The sequence below is a fragment of the Pleurodeles waltl genome, chromosome 7 (assembly GCF_031143425.1).
Source record: "Pleurodeles waltl isolate 20211129_DDA chromosome 7, aPleWal1.hap1.20221129, whole genome shotgun sequence".
Taxonomy (NCBI): Eukaryota; Metazoa; Chordata; class Amphibia; order Caudata; family Salamandridae; genus Pleurodeles; species Pleurodeles waltl.
In genome coordinates this window covers 365,538,003-365,562,636 of record NC_090446.1, presented here as the reverse complement: position 1 = coordinate 365,562,636, position 24,634 = coordinate 365,538,003, and the positions used below count along the sequence as shown (strand labels likewise).

Genomic DNA, 24,634 nt, shown 5'->3' with positions numbered 1-24,634 from the left:
TTTCCTTGAAAACCTTTTAACTTGCCAAAGTGAAACAAAGTGGTATTGATACATATGTTGGATATTTACTTGCAACTGTACTTATCTGCAACTTGAATCTTGTGATTCTAAGAATAAAGTAACAAAACAGATTTGTGCTATATAAAAACAATTGACCCGGAGTTAGTCATTGAGTGTGTGCATCATTTATTGACTGTGTGTGTGTGTGTGTGTGTGTGTGTGTGTGTGTGTGTGTGTGTGTGTGTGTGTGTGTGTGTGTGTGTGTGTGTGTGTGTGTGTGTGTGTGTGTGTGTGTGTGCGCGCAACAAATGCTTAGCACTACCCTCTGATAAGCTCTGGAGAACCTCTGGGCTCTGTGCACACTATATCTCATTTTTATACAGTATTTACAGAGTCTGCTTCCTACAACGTGGATGACTCCCTTCAAGCTATCAAGGCTGACACAGACAGCTCATTCCCTAGGAGCGATGCAACCGAAGCGTTTTCAGTCCTTTTTTGGAGGATAATATGCATTGTGGTCCTCTTTCCAGTCGTGCAGATAACAACTGTACGTGCAGCAAGGATATGGACCACAATACAGTGGGCAATAGCAGTATTACAGAGGTTCCAACCCGCTTACTCTAAACCAGCTCAAAAGAGGCCTTCTCTGGGAGGAGATTCGGCATAACGACAGTGACATTTCTCCAGCACTAGTCACCTTGTACCACCACAGACAACATTTTAACCACCACCACTCCGCTTTTTTCCATCAGTGGTAGAGCACCTCCAGAGACTGGAGGGTCTTAGACTTCATACATTAGGGTCACACCCTAGAATTTCTGCAAAAGCCCCCATGTCATCTGCAATGCAAGAGAGCTCAACACCTCACTCTCTTAACGCATGAAATTGCAATTCTTCTATTGAAGGGAGCTATAGAAGAAGTTCCTTTCCAGCAGCATGGCAAATGCTTCTTCACAATTCATCCTGATAAAGAAAAAGTCAGGGAAATAGAGACGGGTCATGGATCTCAGAAAGCTAAACAAATAAATAAAAAGCAGCCCTTCCGCATGCTCTCATTACAAGAGATTCTACTGATGATCATTAGAGCAGATTTCAGACGGTCTCTCGATCTTAGATGCATGTTTCCACATTCCCATCTACATAAACCCTTGTCGGTTCTTAACCACTTTGCTGTCAGGCCTTTTCCCCCCCTCAAGTGCCAAGCCTTTTTTTTTTGGCTATTTGCTGCAGTTTGTGCTTAGGCCCTCATACCTTTATGTCCACATAAGCTACCCACGCCAAATTTACGTCTTTTTTTCCAACATCCCAGGGATTCTAGAGGTACCCAAACGTTGTGGGTTCCTCTGAAGGAGACCAAGAAATTAGCACAATGCAGCGACATTTTATTTTTGTTTTTTGTTTTTTTTTTAATGGGGAAAAAATGCTGCAGAAGAAGACTTGTGGTTTTTTGCCTGAAAATGGCATCAACAAAGGGTTTGCAGTGCTAAAATCACAATCTTCCCAGCTTTCACAAACAGGCATATTTGAATCAGAAAACCACATTTTTCAACACAAGTTTGGCATTTTACCGGGACATTCCCATTTTGACTATTTTTTTGTGCTTGTCCTCCTTCCAGTTAGTGACAGAAATGGGTATGAAACCAATGCTGGATCCTAGAAAGCTAAACATTTCTGAAAAGTAAACTTTTCTGAATTCAGCAAGGGGTTATTTGTGTAGATCCTACAAGATTTTCCTTCAGAAAATAACAGCTGAAATAAAAACAATATTGAAATTGAGGTAAAATAACAGCCATTTTTCCCCACTTTTTACTCTGTTACTTTTTCCTGCGATGTCAGATTTTTTAAAGCAATATACTGTTACATCTGCTGGACTCGTCTGGTTGCGAGGATATATAGGGCTTGTAGGTTCATCAAGAACCCTAGGTACCCAGAGCCAATAAATGAGCGGCACCTTGCAATGGGTTTTCATTCTATACCGGGTATACAACAATTAATTTGATGAAATATAAAGAGTGAAAAATAGGTATCAAGGAAACCTTTGTATTTCCAAAATGGGCACAAGATAAGGTGTTGAGAAGCAGTGGTTATTTGCACATTTCTGAATTCTGGGGTGCCCATACTAGCATGTGTATTACAGGGCATTTCTCAAATAGACGTCTTTTTTACACACTGTCTCACATTTGAAAGGAAAAAAAATAGAGAAATAGAAGGGGCGGTAACACTTGTGTGGGTAGGCCTAGTGCCCACAAAAGGAAATGCCCCAAAACACTATCTGAACACATCAAAATTATCAAATACAAAACTAACTGTTTTTGCGGGGAGGGGCACCTGCGTTTCTGGTCCCGGGCTCAGCAGCCGTACAGGAAAACCTACCAAACCCAGACATTTCTGAAAACTAGACACACAAGGGAGTCCAGGGAGGTGTGACTTGTGTGGATCCCGCAGAGTTTGCTTACCCAGAATCCTCAGAAAACCTCAAATTTAGCTGAACAATCAAATTTTTCCCACATTTCTGTGTGGGATCACCTCACCCAACGTCTCCCGGTAAAAATGATACCTCACTTGTGTAGGTGGGCCAAATGCCTGTGACAGGGAAGAGCCAAAAACATGTTGAAATTGAGAGGGAACCAAAGCAGGTCCAAAAGGGCAGTTTGGGGGGGTGGGGGGGGGGGGGAAGCATTTTTAGGCTGACAAGTGGGGCAGAATTTTTATCGGTATAGATGAGACAATGCTGGGTAGTAGGAATTTTGTGGATTCCTGCAATTTCCAGCAAAGTTGGAGGTTTGCAGGCCATTGTGGGTAAGAAAATGGTGCGGGGTGCATGTGAAGCACACCACTCTGGACTCGCCCAGATGTTTAGTTTTCAGATGTCTCGGTCTTGTGGATTTTTCTACATGGCAGCGTCCAAAAAGTGCAGCCCTCACCATTCCAAGTGGGACTATTTTGAGAGTTAGCCAAGCTCTCATGGCCCAAATGTAAAACCAAAGCCCAAAATATTCAAAAGTCCTGTTGCTTGCCATGGGATAAGATGTTTTTGTGTGTGGGGGGTGAGCTGATAGACCATTACCCCCTTCAGTTGGGGTGGGGGCATAACCATGCCCATACTAGTTGGTAGCCACCACCACACTATTTTTTGAATTCCCTGGCATCTAGTAGACTATCTGCCCCTCCCCCCCCCCCCCCCCCCCCCCCCCCCGGGATGTGGATCGGGGGCAGAGATGCCAAATAGTAATGTGTCCCATGGGGAGTGACCCTTGCCCAGGGGGTAGCCCCCCAAACAAAACACACACACCAATCCCTGGTGCCTATTGGTTTCAGCCCCCCTTGGGGGGCAGATTGGCCTAATAAAAATAGGCCGATGTGTCCCCAAGGGGGGGCAGAAATGGCCAAAAAGTAATTTTGCCAGGTGTTCACATGCCTGGACGATTGGTTAGTCAAAGGATCCACATTCCGTACTACAAAAGGCTTTACCTTGGCTTGTCGGTACCTTTTCACATCTCTTGGACTCTAACTAAATATGGAACAGTCATCTCTCATTCCAACCCAATTGTTGGTATTTCTGGGGGCCACTCTAGACATTACGGTTGCCAAAGCTTACCCAACCACAGAAAGACTACAAAAAGTAATGCACACAACTGCTTCCCTCCTTAATTATTATTATTTTTTTTTAAAAGGTACACTTCATTGAGGATGTAGAGTGGTGGGGATGCTATCCTCATGCATCCCATTAATTCCAAACTGTCTACGGATGAGACCTCTACAAGAGCAGCTTGGATGCTCAGTTGATTGAAATTCACTACTCGTAAGAAGATATAATCAACATCACCCTACGATGAGAAAAACATTTTCATGGTGGGGAAAGGAAAGCAATTTATCTTCAGGTCTCTCCTTCGAATTAACATGCCCACTTTTCATAATGGCAATGGGTGCTTCCTTGGATGGCTGGGAAGCACATCTCCAGGAGCTAGAAATCTTCTGAAAGCGGTCTGTCCAGGAAGCACAGATGAACATCAATATGCTAGAACTAAAGGCTGCTTTCCTGGGGCCCCTGTCATTTCTACCCAGAATTTGCGGGTCCTTTGTCTTAGAACGGACAACACCACCTCTAAGTTTTACTTTGCCAAGCAAGGGGGCACAAGGTCAAAGAACCTTTCCTCTCAGGCCCAACAAATGTACTAGTGATTACTGAAAGAAAAGAAAAAAAAACACAGATCAGTGCAAGTAGAACATGTCCCAGGCATTGACAGTGTATGGGCCCATTCTCTCAGCAGGGCAACCAATCAGTGCCACAAATGGGAAATGGATCACAGACGACTGTCTCAAATCTTCAAGAAATGGGGTACGCCAAAACTCAACCTCTTTGCAACTCAATCCATCAAAAACTGTGAAAGATTAGCGAGCAGATTTCCACAGAAAGGGTCTTGGAGAAATGCTCTCCAGATTCAGCAGACAGGAATGTTTACCTATGCATTTCCCCCCATCCATCTCATTTCCAGGGTGCTGCGCAAGATGAGGAAACAGCCTTGCCATCTCATTCTAATAGCCAGGCATGGCCGAGACAGTATTGGTACACAGAACTTCTCTAACTGTCAGTGTGTCCACTTAATCACTTCTAGCCAAGGAACAATCTAATCTCCATGAACAACAGCCAGCAACTGCATCCACAGATAGTCTCTCAATTTGTCTGCAGGGTACCTTATGAACCTGAGTTTGGATCTCTAGTTATACCAATGGAATGCAACCCTGTACTGTAACAGGCAAGAGTTTTTTCCACAAATAAATCTTACATGGCAAGGTGGAAGAGATTCTGTTGTTGGTGTATTAAAAATGACATTCAGCCTTTTCATTCATCTCCAGAACTGCTGCTGCCATATCTTCTTCTCTTGGCAAAGTCAGGCTTGGCACACTGTTCCATCAAAGTGTATTTAGCAGCAAATGCCAGATTCAGCCAAAACACTGGGGAAATCTCCATAGTCCACTAGACTGGTAAAGAAATAAATGAAAGGCCTCTTCAGGGCCTTCCCACCGATCAAACCTTATGAAGCCACTTTTCAAACCTATTCATAAGGCAGAGTTAAAATATGTCTCATGGATGACGTACCTTCAGTGAGCCCTCCCATCAGCCAAAAGGGTTAGCGAGATTCAGCCTTTTACAGTCTGAGCCTTTTCTACAATTTAAGGAAGATAAAGTTCTGTTAAGAACAAACCCAAAATTCATTCCGAAGGTTCCCACCTCTTCATTTGAATGAACCTATAATTTTGACAATGTACTTTAAGAACCCTTCTTTTCACTCTATAGATGTCAAATGCTGCTTAAAATTCCACATTCACAGGACAAAACCTTTCAGAAAATCTGATCAGCTTTTCATCTTTTGCACCTCTCAAAGGATTATGCGCTATCAAGAAGCAGTATAGCGCACTGGGTATCGACAGCTATTGTTTTTTTTCTATGACAGTGCAGTAAGTCCACTGTCCGGAAAAGTGACTGCACATTCGACTAGTATGATGGCTACATCCACAGCCTTATTTGTGGGAGTGTGGCTCCCAGATATCTGCAGGGCAGTAACGTGGTGGAATGCCCATACTTTCACCAAGCATTACTATAGGAAGCTGGGTCTGTAAATACTATAACAAATTGAGATATAGTGTGCACGGAGTCCAGGGGTTCCCCAGAGGCTTAACAAGGGCTGAAGTAGAAACTACTAATGCTCTCTTTTGTGGTAGTGTGGTCGAACAGTTAGGCTTATCAGAGGGTAAGTAGTGCAAAGCATTTGTTGTACACACAGAGTCAATAAATGAAGCACACACTCAATGACTAACTCCAGGCCAATGGTTTTTATATAGCAAAAAAACATTTTGTTAATTTATTTCTAGAACCACAAGATTCAGTTTGCATGTAGTACACTTGCAAGCAAGTATCCAACATATGTATCAAAACTACTTTGTTTCAAATTGGCAAGTTATACGGCTTTCCAGTAAATAGCAATCTGTTTAAAAAGTTGACTCTGCAATTTTCAAAGACCGTTCTAGGGATGAAGAAACGTTAGCACAGTTTCGAGGAAAGTATGCAACTTAAAGTTCCAGTCTCTGGGGGTTAGGAAGTCCACTGGTCGGGGTTGACGTTAACCCCAAAACCCACCACCAGCAGCACGGGCCGGCTGGGTGCAGAGGTCAAAGATAAGACAAATTTAACATGGGCTCCTACGGAAGCTGGGCACACTCTGATTCAGGCCAGCACCAAACACCCACTCGCAAGGGCTGCCGGGTGTAGGGTGCAAACACAGCATCATGCTCCCAATGCTTCTCTGTAGGGGGACCCCTGGGGTCACATAGATGTTGTAGGCTGAGTCCAGGGAGTCGGTCCCGGAAAACCATGGGCTGGACTAGAAGGAGGGCCGCCCGCTGGACGTTGCTGCACCGGAGATCAGGTTCTCCAAGGCCAGGGGGCTGCGGGTGCAGAGTACCTTTTGGCAACAGGTATCTTCGTCCAGTTCTATTGTAGTCAGGGGGTTCTCAGGATTTAAGCTGCAGGCGTTGTCGCGTTGGACAGGAGGGGTCAACCCAGGGTGGACACTGGGTCGAATTGCTCGGAGACCAGCTCCAGCTGGTTGGGCCACCTGGACATCGGCCGTGGACATTGGATGCGGAATGGACAGGACTCGCGGATCTGGGGAGGTTCTGGAGGCCTTGGATGGTGTTTCTTTTTGGACAGGACCTCTGTCCATGGAAGTTCTAGGTACTTTGGGGTGCAGGCAGGCCTCTAGAGGCTTTTAAGAAGTCGCTGGTCCTGCTGGATGAATCACCTTCTTTTTAGCAGGGCTATATAAGCTGGAGACAGGCCGCTAGGACTGGGACCAGGTCAGTTTGCATCTTCAGTCTTTTCTGCTGGGGTCTGCTTAGCAGTCCTTCTTTCTTCTTGTGAGGCCACCAGGAATCTGACGAGCTAGGTTCACGGGATCCTTAAATCCTAGATTTAGGGGCGTTACAGGGGTCAGTAGCTAATTGCTACTGTCCCTGAGGGTGGCTACACCCTTCCTGCGTCCTTTCCCTTTCAGAAGTGGGACACAGACCTAACCCTATTGGTCCCTTTTCTTCAAACCAAGATGGAGGATTTTGCAAGGAGAGGGTCACCTCAGCTCTAGTCACCTTAGGGGTGGTCCCAACGGAGTTTGTCACTCCTCCTTGTTCTCCCTAATTTTCCCACCAGACTTGCAGCCAAAAGTGGGACTTTGTTCGGGGGCAGGCATCTCCACTAGTTGGAGTGCCCTGGGGCAATGTAACAGGAGGCCTGAGACTTTAAGGCTTGCCGCAAGGTGTTAAAGTTCCTGTAAGGGGGGGGGGAGTTGTGAAGCACCTCCACCCAGGATAGGCTATGTTTCTGGCCACAGAAAGCACAAAGGCTCTCACCCCATTTGGTCAGAAACTTGACTGAGAGTGGCAGGCTGGAACAGACTGGTCAGTCCTGCACTAGCAGTTTGGCTAACATACAGGGGCCATCTCTAAGATGCCCTCTGGGCACATTGTTCAATAAATCCAAGACTAGCATTAGTGTGCTTTATTGTGCTGGGAAGTTTGATACCAAACTTACCAGATTTCACTGAAGCTGTCATGGAGCTGTGGAGTTCGGAATGACAAACTCCCAGCCCATGTACTATATATGGCTATACTGCATTCACAATGTCTAAGACTTGATGTAGACACTGTAGGGGCATATTGCTCATGCAGCTATGCCCTTACCTGTGGTATAGTGCACCCTGGCTTAGGGCTGTAAGGCATGTTAGAGGGTGACTTAGCTATGCCACAGGCAGTGATTTGTGGGCATGGCACCATGAGAGGGCCGTGTCGACTTTGCCTTTCTGTCCACACTAGTGGACACAAGCTGCAATGGTAGTGTGCATGGGCTTGGTGAGCAGTTCCCTCAGGATGGCATAATGCATGCTGCAGCCCTTGGAAACCTTCCCTGGCCACAGGGTCCTTGGTACTATGGGTACCTTTTACAAGGGGCTTAAGTGGGGGGCAAGGGATATGCCAATTGTGGGAATAATGGTACAGTTTTTGGGAAATAACCTTGGTGCTGGGGCCTGGTTAGCAGGATCCCAGCACACTCTCAGCTCAGTCAAGTTGGCATCATTTTCAGGCAAGAAGTGTGGGGGGGAAACCATGCCAACAAGGGCACTTTCCTACAATTACTGTTATGATTCGATGTGGAAAGCGGATGCGGCTGCTGGGCGGGCAGTTTTACTTTATCTTTTTCTTTGAGCTACACATTTTTACATTGTTTTATAGTTCATATGCTCTGTTTTGATGTTATGGTGCTTGATTGCATATATATATATATATATATATATATATATATTTTTTTTTTTATTTTTTTTTGCTGTTTTTCTTATTTGCCACTAGGATAGATTTATGTCACTATGCTTCGTAGCTTATTTCAGGTACATCTCGTTAACTGGTTCTGCCTAAACGCTCTGAAGTTCCTACTGCTAGCTATTCTGAGTCAAGCATGTGAATCTATGAAAGATTCATTACTAGAGAGACAACAAATTACCTGTGCACTGTGGCTCTCAAGTATTGATATCTTTCATAGATTCACATGCGACCCACCCACCTCCCTGTTTAGGTCTACTGCTCTTATACCTCATAGCTATATCAATATAAATATTCACACTTGTGCTCGAAATCTAAGGTGTGATGATTGTGAAGGGTAGAAATGGTCCTGGGTCCAACTTCTGATTGGCTGAAGTTTGGGTCTATTAAAACAATGTGAATTGGTTAACAATGTCACTTGCTTTTTCTATGGTCTTTCAATGTACTTTTTAGTACTGCTTATTATAAATACAGTGACGCTACCACCATGATGACAGGGGAGATTCAAGCATGTGAATCTATGAAAGATATCAATACAGGAGAACCACAGTGTGCAGGTAAGTAACTTTTTTTCTTCCCTTGTGTTCCCTCCTCACTGCTGGACAGGGAGTCTGAGATTTGAGCCATTTTCAAAACAAATGTTCTTTTCGCCCAGCCTAACATTAAGGTCAGCCAGTACTGTTTGTTTATTGGGCTGATAGACACACCCTTAGGGGCATGGTCAGCAAGATCTTGCCATCTGTGGAAGAACTTGGGCCCTATTTTGCTCAAGCCATTCAAAGTGGTCATGATGTGGCAAAATATGTGATTCACGCTGGCATGGATACTACTGTTTGAGACAGGCAGTCACCACCAGTGTGGTTCTACGTTGCCATGCATGGATGTGATCCGCAGGTTTCTCAGGAGACATATATGCTGCCCTTATGGCTATGCCTTGCAATGGCTCCCTTCTATTCTGCAACAGAGCTCTTTCAGCCCTAGAGGTGTTTAATAGAGTAGGGCCATGCCACTCTCTGGGCCTTTTCACCCCTGCCAGACCGTTTCCTCACCAATTTAGAGAATTCAGAGGCTACTCCAGAGGGCTGGTATACAGGCAATCTCCCAAGCCTCCTCTTCAGCCCACTGCAGTCCTTGTATGCCAGAGGAAGTGTATGTGGCAGGCAGCATGCAGGTCATTCATGGCATCATTCTCCCAGCCCCTTACCCTGCTCTAGCAGCCTCAAAGTTGCTCTAGTTTGCTTTTAGGGGCACACATCCACCCAGTGGAAGGCAAATCCAGTACTTTATTCCAGGGTAGAGAACTGTCACATCCAGCAGACCGGTCCTCCAGGTCGTACAGCAGGGTTATGCCCTACCGTTTTTTTTCCTCCGCACTGCACTTTCCTCCAGTGCTAACCAAGTTTTCGGAGGAGCACTTATTCATTTTAATACAGGAGGTGTGAACTTTACTATCCAAAGGAGCCATTGACAGGGTCTGGACTGGGAAATAGGGAGTGGTTGTTACTCTTAATCTTTCCTCGTGCCAGAGGATGGAGGGCTTCATCCTATCTTGGACCTTTGCCCTCTGAATTCCTTTCCCCGGAAAGGCATATTGAAAATGCTTACCCTTGCCCAAGTTTTCTGCCCTAGATCCGGATTCCTGGCTGGTGACCTTGGACCTGCAGGATGCTTATTTTCATACGAAAATAGAAATAGAGGGACCGGGAGATTAGAGGTCCAGTGTACGGCCTCCCATAGACATTGTAATTCAAAAGAGTACACTGTTCCTATTGGAATATCTACAGGAGCAAGAACCCTCATGCATCACAATGGATGACTGGCTTCATCATTGGGAAAGCTCCTCGTTAGGCCGGTGCTGCAATGCCTAACGGGCTCCCCCTTTCATATACCTGTCCTGCCAACCCACAGATCTCATCTGCGGTTCAAGGAAGCCACGAGCATTTTCAGTTTGTTGTGCTGCCCTTTTCCCTTACCAGTGCCCCTTTGGTGTTAACAAAACTGATGGCAGTGCTTGCTGCTCAACTCCGGAGATCTGGGATACCAGTTTTCCCCTACTTTGATGACTGGCTGTTGCAGAGGAGAGACTACCTCCAGACAACAGCGAACCTCGTAACGTCATTCGGACTCACAATTAATGAGCCAAAGTGGCACCTGACTCTTTCAGAGGCTTCCTTTAATAAGAACTGTCTTGGACACTGGGCAGTTCATGGCCTTCCCTCCGTTGCAACAAGTCAAGAACATTTGAGCTATGACCCCAATGTTTCAGCCTCAGTCCTAGATCTTGACGGCAGCTCTGAGGCTTCTTTGCCCCTTAACCTTGTGCATCCTGCTTGTAGACTACGCCAGGGGACATATGCAGCCTCTGCAGTAAACTCGGAAGTCTCAATGGACCCAATAACAAGGCAACCTGTCAGATTCCATCCAGGTTTCAGAGGTGATTGCACACGATCTGCAGTGGTGGCTACACAAGCCCAGTTGGACCTGCCCCTCACCCCTCCCCACCCAGACCTGACTTTGGTGATGGATGCGTCACTGCTGAGTTAGGTCATCTGGGAAAGGTGGAGATCAGGTGTTTCTGGCAGAAACCTGACTTCAAATTAAGCTGTTAAACTTGCAGACCGTTCCTCTGATAGTGGTGTCCTTCCTGTTGTCCATCACAGGGAGGCTGATATAGGTTCTCATGAACAACGCTACAATCAAATAGTAAAGCAACAAGCAGGATGGAATGGGGTCATTGCTCCTGTGCCAAAAGGCTCTGCACCTTTGGATTTAGCCAGAGCATCATAATATACCCCTCATCAAGAATCACCTTGCAGGGGCGTGGCCTGAACGGGCATGCAGTCGGATGTGTCTTGGTGAGCTTCTGCTATAACGGGCTCAGGGGCTACAGAAATCCTGGTATCACAGGTTCTGAGCCCCATTAAATGTGCTTCTGGGCCCCTCGGGGCTGTGGACTATGCCCGTCGGGTAAACAAGCTGCGACCGACAACTCGGAGAGCAAACGCTCTTTCTGCCTGTGCGGGCAGAACGCCAAGCTAAGATGGCAGATGCCAAGGACATTTAGTTACCGAAGTCAAGGTGGCAAGAGGAAATGGTGCGCTCTGGCATAGGCACAGATAGGAAGCAAGAAATAGGAGGACTAAACCCCCATCCCCCCACCCCCACTCCCCCAAACACTCTCCCCCGGCCCTTGGAGAAGGACCGGTAAAGACATCTCCCAAGATTTGACGAGGACCGCTGGGTGAGGAGCAAGGGCCGGCAGTAGGCATCATCCAAAGGTCCGCAGCTCTACAGAAATACCATCACCATAGAAGGATCGGTGCTTAAGCCGGCTGGGTATAAACAACGATAGGTGAGAAAGCTATGAAGATCTGACATGAGTGGCTGGCTAGTGCCGTGCCTTGCCAGACACTGAGAAGGGCCATGGCTGTGGCGCCAGGAGTTGCGCCCCTGGGTGAGAGTGCTTGATTGGAGTCGGAACTCTGGGCCTACGAGTGTTGCTCTGGAGCTGTGGTGGAGTCTCCTTGTCGTCCGGCCTGCGGCTGCATGGAGAAGAGAGTTGGGCGCGGGAGGCAGGCCCCGGAACAAAAACAGTGGCTGGGTGTAGTAGGCTGGCCTGGCTTGTAGTCGGTACCAAGGGGTACTTACACTCTGTACCAGGTCCAGTTATCCCTTATTAGTGTAGAAGAGGTGTTTCTAGCAGCTTAGACTGATAGAAGGTAGCTATAGCAGAGCAGCTTATGCTGAACTAGGAGACATGCAAAGCTCCTACTATACCACTGGTGTCATATGCACAATATCATAAGAAAACACAATACAGATATACCAAAAATAAAGGTACTTTATTTTTATGACAATATGCCAAAAGTATTTCAGTGAGTACCTTCAGTATGAGGATGCAAAATATACACAAGATGTATGTACACAATACCAAAAATATGCAGTAATAGCAAAATGAAGTAATGCAAGCAATGTAAAGTTAGAGTAGATTGCAAAAGGAGCACATAGGTATAGGGGCAACACAAACTATATACTCCAAAAGTGGAATGCGAACCACGAATGGACCCCAAACCTACGGGAGCTTGTAGAGGGTCGCTGGGACTGTAAGAAAACAGTGAGGGTTAGAAAAATAGCCCACCCCAAGATCCTGAAAAGTAGGTGTAAACTGCACCTATAACCCCCAGAGAGCACAGAAGTCGTGATGGGGGTTTCTGCAAAGAAGACCAACACCAGCAAAGCAACCAAAGTGGATTTCCGGACCTGAGTACCTGTGAAACAAGGGGACCAAGTCCAAGAGTCGGGACAATGTTGAGAGTGGGCAGATGCCCAGGAAGTGCCAGCTGAGGGTGCAAAGAAGCTGCCACCGGATGGTAGAAGCTGTGGATTCTGCAAGAACGAAGAGGGCTAGACACTTCCCCTTTGGAGGATGGATGTCCCACGTCGTGAAGAAGCTTGCAGAGGTGTTCCCACGCAGAAAGACCGCAAACAAGCCTTGCTAGCTGCAAGGGTCGCGATTAGGGTTTTTGGATGCTGCTGTGGCCCAGGAGGGACCAGGATGTCGCCACTTGGATGAGGCGACAGAGGGGGCGCCCAGCAAGTCAGGGAGCCCTCACAGAAGCAGACAGCACCTGCAGAAGTACCGGAACAGGGAGTTGGAAGAGGAGTGAACCGGAGTCCACCGAAGACACAAAAGGGAGTCCCACGACGCCGGAGGACAACTCGGAAGGTTGTGCACTGCAGGTTAGAGTGTCGGGACCCTGGCTTGGCTGTGCACGAAGGAAAACCTAGAAGAGTGCACAGGAGCCAGAGCAGCTCCAAATCACGCGGTACCCAGCAATACAGTCTAGCGTGGGGAGGCAAGGACTTACCTCCACCAAACTTGGATTGAAGAGTCACTGGACTGTGGGAGTCACTTGGACAGAGTTGCTGAGTTCCAAGGACCACGATCGTCATGCTGAGAGGGGACCCAGAGGACCGGTGATGCAGTCTTTTGTTGCTTGCGGTTGCGGGGGAAGATTCCGTCGACCCATGGGAGATTTCTTCAAAGCTCCTGGTGCAAGACGGAGGCAGGCTACCCCCAGAGCATGCACCACCAGGAAACAGTCGAGAAAGCCGGCAGGATGAAGCAATACAAGGTTGCAGTAGTCGTCTTTGCTACTTTTGTTGTGGTTTTGCAGGCGTCCTGAGCAGTCAGCGGTCGATCCTTTGGCAGAAGGTGAAGAGAGAGATGCAGAGGAACTCAGATGAGCACTTGCATTTGTTAACTAAAGAATTCCCCAAAGCAGAGACCCTAAAGGAGGTTTGGCTACTTAGGAAGTAGGATAGGCTAGCAACACAGGTAAGAGCCTATCAGAAGGAGTCTCTGACGTCACCTGATGGCACTGGCCACTCAGAGCAGTCCAGTGTGCCAGCAACACCTCTGTTTCCAAGATGGCAGAGGTCTGGAGCACACTGGAGGAGCTCTGGGCACCTCCCCTGGGAGGTGCAGGTCAGGGGAGTGGTCACTCCCCTTTCCTTTGTCCAGTTTCGCACCAGAGCAGGGCTGGGGGATCCCAGTACCCGGGTCTGTGCTAGAGACTCAGGGGATCATGGAATTGTCTCCCCAGTGCCAGAATGGCATTGGGGTGACAATTCCATGATCTTAGACATGTTACATGGCCATGTTTGGAGTTACCATTGTGACGCTATACATAGGTAGTGACCTATGTATAGTGCACGTGTGAAATGGTGTCCCCGCACTCACAAAGTCCGGGGAATTTGCCCTGAACGATGTGGGGGCACCTTGGCTAGTGCCAGGGTGCCCACACACTAAGTAACTTAGCACCCAACCTTCACCAGCTGAAGGTTAGACATATAGGTGACTTATAAGTTACTTAAGTGGTAAATGGCTGTGAAATAACGTGGACGTTATTTCATTCAGGCTGCAGTGGCAGGCCTGTGTAAGAATTGTCAGAGCTCCCTATGGGTGGTAAAAGAAATGCTGCAGCCCACAGGGATCTCCTGGAACCCCAATACCCTGGGTACCTCAGTACCATATACTAGGGAATTATAAGGGTGTTCCTGTATGCCAATGTGAATTGGTGAAATTGGTCACTAGCATGTTAATGACAATTTGTAAAGGGAGAGCATAACCACTGAGGTTCTGGTTAGCAGAGCCTCAGTAAGACAGTTAGGCATCACACAGGGAACACATACATATAGGCCACAAACTTATGAGCACTGGGGTCCTGGCTAGCAGGGTCCCAGTGACACATAACAAACATACTGAAAACATAGGGTTTTCACTATGAGCACTGGGCCCTGGCTAGCAGGATCCCAGTGAGACAGTGAAAACACCTTGACATATACTCACAAACAGGCAAAAAGTGGGGGTAACAGGGCTAGAAAGAGGCTACTTTCTCACACTGGGCTCGTGCGGTCTGCAGGACCTCAATCAGGTTGGACCTTACTTGTTGAATGGAGGGCTGGACAGACCGAGAACACGCCCTCCCACATGAGGGCCTGGCAACACTGAACTGGTCACAGGAGAGGACCGCTGCTTGCGGGAGAACTGGGCCTTCACCTGCCAGACTTGCCGCAGATTAGACCCCAATCACTGAGGGCTGTGCTAAAGGGTGCAAGGGGCTGAAATCTGCTTAGAGACTATCCCTGCATGTGTGACTGGAACCACACGCACTGGCTGGGACCGAAAAAAGAGAGAGAGGGGGGTCCTGGGGACTGTGTGTGATCTGGGAAATAGTGGCTGCTGATGCACAGGGCCCCCCAGGCTTGCCTTTGTCTCCCCCAGCACTCCATCGTAGGGTTGGGCAAGACCCCTGTCTGGAAAAATAACAGGCAGGCAGATATGGCGGCTCTGGTAAAAGTGGCTGCAGAGCAGGGGGACAGCCCAACGGACACCCTGGCAGCACGCACATTAAAGATACCTGAGGCCATAAAGGACACCAAACATTCGCTGGAAGAACAAATATGCAAAGTGATCATAGAGGTTGAACTACTTCGGGAGGATCACAAAACCATGTCGGAATGGGTCCATGAAGCCGAAATGAGGATCACGGATATGCAACCCATCGTGAGAGAGCTGACGACAAAATGGTGCACGCATGGGAAGGGAAATTAAAACAATAATGGACAATGTGGAGGATGCCGAGAGTAGGGCCCATAGGCATACTGTTCGCCTGGTGGGTGTGCCTGAGGGTATGGAGGGATCTACTTTGGAGCTGATGGAAGAAAAGTGGCTGGTGGAGATAGTCCTTAAAGGCAACCCTAAAAAAAAAATCACAATGGAAAGGGCCCACCACATACCTACCAGACGACAGATACCAGGAGCTGAACCTAGACCTATCATCATACGTCTCATGAACTTTCGTGACAGACTTTATCCTACAACTTGCATGGAAAAGCAGGCCTGGGCAATTGGGAGGAAACAAGGTTAATATTTACCCGGATTATACATTTGTGCCCATTAAAAAAAACCTGCGCCAACAAGAATTGAAATAATCATCTTCCCCGCGAAGCTGAGAGTGGTACATAAGGTTAAGATACTTCTTCGCAATGGCATTGGAGGCGTAGGCATGGCTGGAACAGACTGGACTATGGTCACCATCGCAGCCGGCGACAGAGAAGCCTGGGGACTGGACAATGGCACCCGACAAACATCGGAAAAAGAAACCAGCCCTGCTCCTGACAAAAGAACAAGTGAAGGAGGAACAAATGAAGACGGTGAATGACATCAGAATGAGCAACATGAAGATGGATAACAATAAATGGAGAATACAATAACGAACTCAGGCAGCAGCGGATCGGAACGCCAGGAAACAGGGACGGAATCGGAGGGGAACTTGGCACCGAATCTCACACCAATGATGGCTACAGATCTGAGTTGACCACAGGGAAGCACTGTGGAGGGGTTGGCTCTACGATGAGGGGGAGGCGAGCATGATCAAATGGAACCTTGCAGGGGGGATCAGAGCCTACGATTACCCAAAAAGTCAGAACTGTACCGGCCCCAGAGAGGGCCCTACTCTGTGCCATTCGCTTGTGGGGGGCCGGGGTTAACAAGGCATGTTGAGAAGCTTCGCAGAGATTAACTCCACTCTGCAGAGATAAAGGCCAGATTGCGATTCCTACTATTTTGGACCACGACCCAGCCGTGAGCTGGCCACCAGTTAAGTTGTGTACAGTTTGGGTTTACACATAGCGTTAATTGGGAGGTGGTCAAGCAACAGATCACATCACAGTAAGGTAGGGGGAGAGGCAGTTCTAATTCAAGGGGTATTTATAGATGCGTTGCAACACCAGAGTAAATGGGTGTCTCATTGATGAATACATCTGAAGGGAGGGATAAGGGGAGGATAGGACATGACCATGATGATGTGCACCCTGTCACTAACTTTGCTAACATGGTACTATAACAGCCTAGTGAATAAAGTGAAAAGAGGACTGATCAATAAGGCACCTAACAGATATAAAGCGGACATTGGGTTTCTCCAGGAAACCCATTTAATGGAAGCCACTTCCAAGGCTCTCACAGTAGTTGGAAGGGATTTCAACCTAACTCTGGATACTCAGCTAGCCTGAATGACCTCAAGACAAGAGGGTGAATTTACCAAAGGCAAACTAATGGGCTTCACACAAGCACTGGGATTGTGACATATGAAGGGAAATAAGGGGACGGGAGCGTGCATAGTCCTTTTACTCACACACCTACAACATGCAATTTCGACTGGACTTTTTTTTTTAACCACAGCACACGCACTACCGGACTTCTTAAGCGCACGTTACTTAGCAAGAGGCCTGAGTGATCACACCCCACTAGAGATTGTATTCAAGGGTGAGAACTCCGTGAGTGTCAGAGAGTGGAGGATGGAAACCAATTAAAAAAAAAAAAAATCGACTAGAAATGTGTTGTTTAGATACAGCGACAAAACTCTACTTTAAAGAAAACGGGGGGTGGGGGTCAGTACAAAGTAATATTACAGAGTGGGAATCATATAAAGGTGCCATTCTGGCAGGGGAAGTTAGGGATCCGAAAATACGTAGAGCTAAAATGCAGGAACTAGAGGCTAACATAATGCAATCTGATAAAGAATACGTGATGAGACACATGACACAACTAGCGAGAGACCTGTAACTACTTAGAGAGGATTATCGCTTGACTGCTGTAAAAGAGGCAAAATTAACCCACATTGCTAAAGCAAAACGCATTTATGAAGTGGGAGACAAGACCGTTAAACTATTGGTGTGGATAGGGAGCAAAGAACAGGAGAATCTCCATGTTAGTAACATAACCCTAGATAACGGGGATGTGGTAACAACTAGTGAGAGGGGGACAGAGGTTTTCGACGACTATATGGAGGCGTTCTATAAATCCGGACTTACGGACCCTATTGAGAAAGTGTTCGAATTAATCGCAGACTGCCCTACTAAACAGTTAACCCAGAACCAGAAATTTTCCCTAGAAGCGGAGGTTTCAAAGGGAGAAATTACAATAGCAAAGGAACAGATGCAACCGGGGAAAGCCTCAGGTCCCAACGGGTTCCCAATAGAACTGTTCCAAAGACTGTCATACTTATTTGGGCTTCTGAAAAAAAGTGGGATTTGGCCCCATGTTTATCAGAACCCCAGAGCGAGAGTTAAACTGAATGGTAGTATATCCCAGTGATTTTCGATACAGAGGGGGATCCGACAGGGATGCCCATTGTTGCCGGTGCTGTTTGCGTTAGCAGTGGAGACATTGGCGGCATGGGTGCGAGAAGACCCACCAATATGGGAGTGGCAGAGCGTGAGAGGATGGGAGGAGCATATTTCATTATACGCAGACAGTATCCTGCTGTATCTGACCCACATTGACCAGTCACTGGACAGATTGAAAGAAATATTAAAAATATTTGGCACATATTCTGGGTTCAGGATTAACTGGGACTGATCATTGGTGTTCCTGCTGGGTATTTGGGATCGAGGGGAGAAGTTGACACTCCTGCTCAGAATAGAGCACCATAAATTTAAAATCTTGGGAATATAGTTTACTATTACTGAGGGGGCTTATTACGCTGCCAACCTGCTGCCCCTACTACTGAGACTGGAGGATGATGTTGAACATTGGAGTCGGCTACCACTATCTTTAATGGGTAGAGCAGCCATGTTCAAAGTGATGGAGCTGTCTAGATTCCTCTACGTGCTCCTGAACTCCCCACTCTTAGGTCCCAGATGCCTTCTTTAAGAAAGTGGACACATTAGTTAAAATACTGTTATGGGAAGGAGGGCAGCCTGTATAGCACTTACAACACTCCATCGTAGTACTACAAAGTGGCACAAGTGGGAGTAGTTAACGATTGGGCATACCAAGACAGGGCGACTCAGCTTATAGACTGGCTAGAGAGGGGATGGGGCCGAGCAGCTACTTACATCCCCTATATGGAGGAGCAGTGGGCACATCAGTGTGCCCAGCAACAAGAACCGTGGTCAATACATGACGCAAAGTAAATTAAAAAAATGCGCTGGGAGAACAGTCTAACACCTAGGACCCCGCTGTGGAAGAGCAACAGGCTGCAATGGGACACAATAGGCTCATCCACATTAGCAGGTGTGTTGGATACAAATGGAATGGTACCATTTGAACATTTACAGCGAGAATATCAAATGCATAAATCACAGTGGCTGAGGTAAAGACAACTAAGACACGCCCTGCAAAAATGCATACCACATAATGAAGAAACCAGGAAGGCTGCTGGATACTAAAATAAAGAAAAAACTAGTGTCACTTACATATGGCTCCCTTATGAGAAATATCCAGAACCCCGCTCATGCACCTACAGGAAAGGTGGGAACAAGATGCTGGGAGCATGGATGAAGAGGAATAGATGACGGCGCTGGGTTTCCCAGGGGTGGTCACAATTAAAACAAGCTTCCGCTTGATACAACTCAAAATACTTCATAGGGCATACTATACACGGGTACTGATGTATAAAATAGTTAGAGCTGACAGCCCACACTGCCTGAGAGGGTATGCTGGGAATGGTACTCTGTTGCACACACTGTGGAAGTGTCCTAAATTAAATCTATTTTGGGGGAAGATTTGCAAATACCTAGAGGGGGCTCTGGAAGGCCCCTTGGACCTATTGCCATGTGTGTTGCTACTTGGAGTTTGTGAACCCACAAATTTCACGAATAGCCATCAGACACTGATCAACGTATTATAGCTAAACTGGACATAGCACAAAAATTGGGAAATAAGCAGATCTCCAGGTTTGACACATGGTAAACCGGTATGGAACGCAAAAAATGTTGGAGAAAGAAATATATAGAGGGAGGGGCAACATGAAGAAATTTGAGAGGATATGGGGCACCTGGGAAATGCGACCCTGTTAAGTTAAACAGTCTTGGACGGGATTGACTAATGATTGCCCTACCTGGGAATGGGAAGCACCGGACGCTGCAGGACAACGTGTGCTGGCCTCGGGGACAGAGGTTGGAGGTACGGGTGGGAGTACAATGAAGTTCCTGTTCTCTGTGGTGTCCCAGGGATTTGGCGTGCTGATTTATTAATTATTGCAAGTACCACTGGTAATGTTTGCTCTGGTGTCCGATGCCTAGTTGGTTGTTTGCATTCCATTGAAGAAATGATAACTAATAAAAAATAACCTTTAAAAAAAACTACATAAAAATAACACAGTGATTCTCCTGGGTCATTGAATCCATGACCCCAGAAGAGCCTACTATGTTTTTTTAAAGCACACCAAGCTGGAACTGTATGCTCTTTGGCTGGAGTGCAGGGGTCCCTTGAGGTGGATTCTAGGGTTGCATTTTGTGCTTTGCATAATGTTTAAACATTTTTTTAAAAGACTCAAAGGAATGTTGATTTTAATTTTGGTACGGTGTTATTGAAAATTTTATGACAATCAATTTTATTAAATATTATGATTTGTGAATTTATAAAAAAAAAAAAAATCATCTGCCAGGATTCTTGAATGCCAGGGCAGACATGCCCAGCCGATGGAACCTGTTGTATCACAAAGAACATCTAGATCAGAAGGTGGCATAGGGCATCTTCTGATGGGGGAGGAACACTAGCTAGATTTTTTTCACCACTGTCAAGGGCACAGTGTCAATTTTCACGTGTTGGAGTTTCCACAAGAACACTCACTAGGAGATGCATTGTGGCTTGAGTTTCGCACAGGAGTCCTGTACCAATTCTCACTGTTGCCTCTCTTGCCCTGAGTTTTTAAGAAATTCAGACACAGCCAGGTTCAAGTCATTCTAGTTGCTCCAGATTGGGTAAGGAGAGTGGGGTACCTGAAACTTTTGTGCATTGAGTCTGTCCCCCGACAAGGTTGCCACTCTGGAAGGTTTTTCTGTCATAACAATAGAACAGGGTTCAGCACCAAGCCTCTGTAGTCTACACCTCCATGTGTGAAGATTGAACTGCAGCAATTGACTGCATTTGATTTAATCTACTACGTGAAGTTGTGGATGTCATTCTTGTTTTTAAGCGTCCATCTGCGAAGTCCATTTATGCCAGCAGAAATCTTTGGTCTGGTTTGGAGTCCACAAATAGACCCTATACAAGCCAAACTGTAGGATGTTTTGCAGTGGACATTAAAAGTTACTTAATCACTCTTTCAGCCTTATTCTGTTTGCTGGACCAACCGTTCTTGTTCACATCACCTACTGTAATGTTTAACTGTTTGGCACACATATTTGCTCCCAAACCGTTTGTGATGCCACAATAGGATCTTAATATAATTATCATGTATACCCTCTTTGAGCCAATGCATAGCTGCCAATTGTCTTCTGACAGTCAAAACCATCTTCCTCTTTACTATCATTCAGCTTGTTGCATGAGCTAGGTCGAATCTGTCAGTACATTCTTGAGCTTTTATAGTGATCACACCAACGACCACTGAGTGGACAATCAGCTTATTTTAGGGTTCTCTGAGGTTAAGAAAGGTAAAGTGGTCCAGAAGAGGACTCTGGTGATGTGGATAGGCCTTTGGATTAGGATCTGCTACACACTTGCCAAGAATCAGCTTCTAGAAGCACTGTCCGCCCATTCCATCAGGCAAAGGCAGCTATCACTGTGTTGGCACGTGGAGTATCTGCTCTTACATCTGCCAGGTTGTGACATGGACCTCATTGTACATGTTCACGAGCACTACAGCTTTGACAGCCAGGCCCGATGGGAGGGTCATTTCGTCAGCTGCTTCCAAGTGCTTGGAAAGAGTCAATCAAGAACCTGATGCCGGCAAACCTATATGCTGCTCTGCTCTGTCACTTCCGAGGCGGGACTAGGATAACACAGCCACACAACTGCCACACTCAAGCCTTTGCCTCTTTCTGTGACTTCCTTGCCGGAGTTGTTAGTTGATTGATCTTTAACTTTTGCAACCATAGGATGGTTACTGTATTCTCATTTAAATTGTTTCCCGCTGTCAGCCCTAGTGTGTATGTACACTAGGCATATTCAAAATTAAAAACTTTTAGACTTGAACAAGATTATTAATAGTTTATTGTAAGACAATCATAATTGTGGCAAAGTTTACAGGTTTTGCTTTTCTAAAGCAAGCAACAGCCAGACAAATAGGTCTGTCTTTCTGTTATAGGAATTGTTTGGTGATTGTTGGGCAGTGTTGTGTGTGTTGCTTCCATTTGGCCCACAAAGAAAATACCTTAATGAAGCAGCATCTTGGGCTACAATAGTATGAAAGTTGTGATTATGACCCTTTTTTGTTCGGACTGCTTAAGGAAAGTTAAGCTGTGATCTCGAAGAATGTTGAAAAATGGAGTCAGAAAATGAAGTTGTAAGTGATGAATTTAAAAAGCATAGGCTACAAAATATTACATAATATATTTTTTGGGTAAACATTCAGTATTTTCAGTACAGCCTGAGCATCCACGTGTTTATGAATAGAACATCTGTAGCTCAAACAACATAATTTATCAAGATAACAGAGTAAAACAAGTGAACTTGCTGCCTTAATGACACACAGCTGTGCTTTCTGAAATAAAGCCATTACTCGGCAATTAAAATGTAGTTATTTCAGTAAAATAAATGCATCAAAAAATAGTCTCTGAATTACAAGATACATTGCATGCATGAGGATTCTTCCTTCTAACACAAAGACTATGAGCACTATCAGTGGTGGGAGCACAAATGGGAACAATTTAACAACCCTTTAAAAAGCCACGCGCCAGTCCAAGCGATGGCATACCATGAAAACTCCATTCTAAACCAGGGACTGAAGTGGGCTCACACTCACTCCCATTCTTAGTTGTACTACTCCTTACATGATCGTTTTTAGAAGTATTGGTCACAAATGGTCGCTCAGATAATTAAGCGATCTCTAGCTAACCTAAAAATTGGAGCACTAGAAAAGGATTTACACAAAAAAGCATTGCAGCTTTGGTCCGCTTTTGCTCCCGACTAATTGTTTAACAGAGGGAAACCTGGTGCATATCTCGATGTCAGGAGAGACCGCTGTAGATTGCATTTGGTAATATAACCACTTGGGGTGTCCCGATAGAGCAAATAAAGTGGATGGTAATTTAGGATATGCGATTGTTTCCACATTTTAGCTATGATCTTGTGGATATTTATCATAATTGTGATATATTTTAACTTGTATACATTGTACAGATTTTGTATGCTTTGATGGTTCAACTGTGACCGAATAAAGCTTCTGTTTGATGATGATAATAATGTTTAGGATTAGTATAGAGTTGTATTGGAAATAACCCGATTCTCTACTAACCTTCATTGCTCAAAAAATGATTAATAAATGTACGGCAGTCTAACCCTCTCTCTCACTACGCCTAGATGTCTTGGACTATCCAAGCCAAGGGGCTATCACTCCTGCTATAAAGAGTGGGAATAATAATTTCTTGATGCTCTACCCTTTGTGTTCATGTTAGTGGAAAATAGCACAAATATAGCTCTTTTCAATTAGTTGCTTCACTCTTTTATCTAGTGTTTGGCCTTTCAGTATATTTTTTTTATTTATTTACTAAAAATAAAGATTTGGCTGTCGACTGGAGACCTGCATGATTGTACACCCAAAGCTAGCTCGCAACGCTCCACAAAGAAAATGTGAATTCCACTTTTTTTTTTAGGATAGCTTGATTGCGTTTATTACACCATTCCAAAATGTTTTAAAGGATTGTCTGTTTTATTTAGCTCTAATGCTTTAGTCAAAATGCCCACATATTTTTATCTTCCATCTGATGTTTCATACTTGAAGTGGATTAAAGTATCAGTGAATATGTTGTAATTAAATTGATCAAAACAAGTGAAAAATGTCTATAAAAATGTTTTTGTCTAAGGTGTATTCCTTGTATAAATGTATTTTAAAGCAAATGTACATGTGTATTTATTATAATTGGATGTCCTCAATGCTTTGCTCACGCCCTCATTTGTGCTGCTTTCATTTTAGTTTGTGAAAGAAATGGACAATGAAAAACGCATGCGACTTCTACAGTTTGTCACTGGAACCTGCAGATTACCTGTTGGTGGATTTGCTGACCTCATGGGTATGCAGAGAAATTCTTCAAGCAGTTGTAGACTCCTTTTATAAACACATTGCATCTTATTGTTTGCTTAAAAGTGTATATTGACAGTGTTCTATGGCAATTCCACCTTTAAAATACTAATTGTATATGCAGAATACTGAATCCACCCGGTATACTGAAACCACCTCTGGTGCCGTCTTCATCGGCTAGAAACCTGGGGATCCTATTTGATTCAGACCTCTCCTTTGCCATTTAGATCAGGCAGATGGGTTTGATCTTCTTTCTGAAGGTAACATCAGTTAGGAAGCTGTTACACCTGCTCCAGGAAGAGACCCGAAAAACTGTATTCCGTGCTCTTGTGACATCGCTTTTGGACTACACCAACAGCCCTTATTTGGGTCTTCCTGCTGTCCTCATCCCTAGATTTCAGATCATAGAGAATGCGGCTGTCAGGCTGATTAGGCGGGCCCCTTTCCGCTGACACATCTTGCCGCATTTAAAGCAGCTTCATTGGCTACCTCCTGCAAAAAGGATTAGGTTTAAAGCCCTTAGGTTGGCATTCTGAGCCCTTGAGGGCAAAGGCCCTCGCTACCGAAGAAAAAGACCCGACTAGTACCAACAGGAGAGATCTTTGGGATCAAATCACCTCTGTCTTATACATATCCCAGGTATAGGTCCTTCACAGTGCTGACGTCTAAGCTTTGGAACACTTTGCCTATCAAACTCCGCACAGCCAAGTCCATACACTGCTTCAGGAAAGAAC

At 45.7% G+C, this 24,634-nt stretch overlaps 1 protein-coding gene across 3 annotated transcripts in view; it reads left to right on the top strand.

Moving 5' to 3' along the window:
* ITCH (itchy E3 ubiquitin protein ligase) overlaps positions 1-24,634 on the top strand; it is a 779,961-nt gene that overhangs the window by 721,478 nt on the left and 33,849 nt on the right. For all 3 annotated transcript variants that reach the window (XM_069243816.1, XM_069243814.1, XM_069243815.1), the window contains one exon: positions 23,796-23,892. In XM_069243816.1, the coding sequence (XP_069099917.1) occupies positions 23,796-23,892 (97 nt within the window). The remainder of the gene's footprint in view (positions 1-23,795; positions 23,893-24,634) is intronic.